Raw genomic sequence first — 2,500 nt, forward strand, 5'->3', positions numbered from 1 at the left:
AGGCAGCACTATAATCCTCCAACACTGAGACCCTTGTCGTTGAATACAAAGAAAACTAGCGAGTGGAAACTTGGTTCGGTGAGGGATTTATTTATCAACCGAAGTTACAAGAGCACGCTTGCATTTCTGTTCACTGTGGTCAAACGCCGGTGTACCAGATGTCTCACAAAGTTTCATCTGTTGCAACCCGCCAACAAGTGGCTTACGTCAAAGGTGAGTGCGCCCGTCTAAGGCTTCAAGGGGGGAGGGTGGCCGGCCGGCGGTTTCGTTGGCTGTTTGTGTGTGTTGGGGACGAAATATAGACCTTATGTTGATCTACACCTATACAATCTACTGCCAGAGGAATGGAGCATAGAGCTGTGTCAACATCGTGTGATCAGCGAAATGTGCTGATGAAGCATGTTTACAGTTGCGAGACGCAAAGATGGAAACGCCCAATGTATGACTAAATTGGTTTGTGTAGGCTACACAGACGTTTCATTTGACGTGAGTTGTCTGAGACAGGAAGTAGCTCTGTTCCATGTATTCCCTTTTTTGGGACATGGGGGGCTGTCTCCTTTAAAAAGTGAGTTCGTGAGAGCGATGTCATTCTTGGAGTGACGTTAAGCGTGGGTGCCATGCAACGCAAGTCCTTCAAAACAAAACTCGTGAGACAGGCGAGTGTCATAGATAACAGTAGATATACTATGACGTTATCTAAACACTAATAATCTAAAGTGCAAGACAGTGTACGACACTACACAATCTGAACAAATAGAGAAAATAGAAACATTTCTATCTGATAGGTATTATGACTAGAAAATTGTAAGTGATGCATGAAGTAAAGGCAGTGGGGGCGTGAGAGACGGGAGCAAAGGCCGCTAGACTGGGTTCTTGACGGAAGGGGGGGGGCCCTCACATTGGGGATGGGGGGGGGAACGCATATGCCCTGGGGCGGCGATTCTAGTCTGGACATACCGCCCATAAGGATGACAAAATAATTATAATAAAAAAGGTCAAAAAAGCCCTGAATATATTACCGTAATATACGAATTTTCCGTTAGAATCAACAGAATATGAAACATTTTTCCTTAATCCTTTCTGAAATAGGGACATTGAATAACATTTTTGAAATCTGTTTAATCATTTTGCAAGCCAATAGTTATGATGGGCTGTAAGGAATGGTGGAGATGGTAAATGGTGATGGGGGAAGGTGGTGGTGGTGGTGTGGGGGGGAGGTGAGGGGTGGGGTTGGGCGTCACTGAGAACTGCCACGGGGCAGCAGCACTGAGGCATGTAACGGCTCGAACGGAGGGGAGAGTAAACATCGAGGATGAAAAAGCAAATAACTTGTGAAAGGCGGAAATGAATAATTTATGTTTCAATAAAGTTTCTCATGAATGTAAAAACTCTGATCTTCCTACGAAAGACACTTTAACCAGCAGTCTAGTGCCTTTAGATTTATATATACAATAACAAATTAACTAACTTCCGTTGCTCAGTATTTTCATTCTCTCACACCAAGTCTAAAGCGGCCCATACACGATCAATTATATTGCGCATTTTCATTGTCAATGCTCTGAATTGACAATGAAATTGCGCAATATAATTGATCGTGTATGGGCCGCTTAAGATGACGTTATCCAAAACAGCATCCTCAGACAGCGTTTGTAAGTGGAGATATGAAATACAATAAATTGTTTGGGACCTAAATTATAAATATCTTTGTCATGCATGCTTTCTCGCGCACTTGTGAAGGTGACAATTCAGGTATACACGGGCTAATGTTCGCGCCGCCCAGGATATGACGGAATTTCCTGCCAGATAGTACCAAATGTGGAATGTTTCTTTTTCTTTCGCGACATGTGTGTATACATATATATATATATATATATATATATATATATATATATATATATATATATATACATATACCAAAAACCTTTAAGAACATAGGAACATAAAAATGAAGGAGACTGCAAGAGACCATAAGGCCTGCACTAGGTAGTTCCATGTCCATGACCACCTGTCATCCCCTTCCATAAAGTTGTCTAACCATTTCTTAAAACAACCGATAGTTTCAGCGCCCACTGCATGGTTATTACAGTAAGTCTATTCCATTCGTTGACCACCCTATTAGTAAACCAATTCTTGCCTATTTCTTTCTTAAATTTAAATTTGTCCAGTTTAAATCCATTACTGCGAGTCCTGCCCTGTTGTCTCAATATGGTGACCTTCCCCATGGTAACACCCACAGTAAATCTGAAACTACACTTGGATATCAGTTCACTAGAATTAGTACAAAGGAGAATAACCAAAATGATATATGGGCTCAGAAATTTACATTACAAAGACAGGCTTAGATACCTTAATTTACACAGGATAGACGCAGAGTGCGGAGTGATCAAATAGAGGTGTTCAAGTGGTTCAAGGGCTTTAACAAGGAGGATGCAGACAAGGTCATCATATTAAGACAACAGGGTAGGACTCGCAATAATGGATTTAAATTGGACAAATTTAG

The 2,500-nt window shown here is 41.4% G+C and overlaps 1 protein-coding gene across 1 annotated transcript in view; it reads left to right on the plus strand.

Moving 5' to 3' along the window:
* Nucleotides 1-2,500, plus strand: part of LOC143019602 (uncharacterized) — a 79,498-nt gene that overhangs the window by 34 nt on the left and 76,964 nt on the right. Inside the window, exon 1 of the mRNA XM_076175389.1 lies at nucleotides 1-213. This exon is cut by the window's left edge and continues 34 nt beyond it. Within this exon, the coding sequence (XP_076031504.1) occupies nucleotides 159-213 (55 nt within the window). The 5' untranslated portion in view covers nucleotides 1-158. The remainder of the gene's footprint in view (nucleotides 214-2,500) is intronic.

The sequence above is a fragment of the Oratosquilla oratoria genome, chromosome 37 (genome assembly GCF_046742065.1).
Source record: "Oratosquilla oratoria isolate Oo_2021 chromosome 37, ASM4674206v1, whole genome shotgun sequence".
In the NCBI taxonomy this organism is placed as follows: Eukaryota; Metazoa; Arthropoda; class Malacostraca; order Stomatopoda; family Squillidae; genus Oratosquilla; species Oratosquilla oratoria.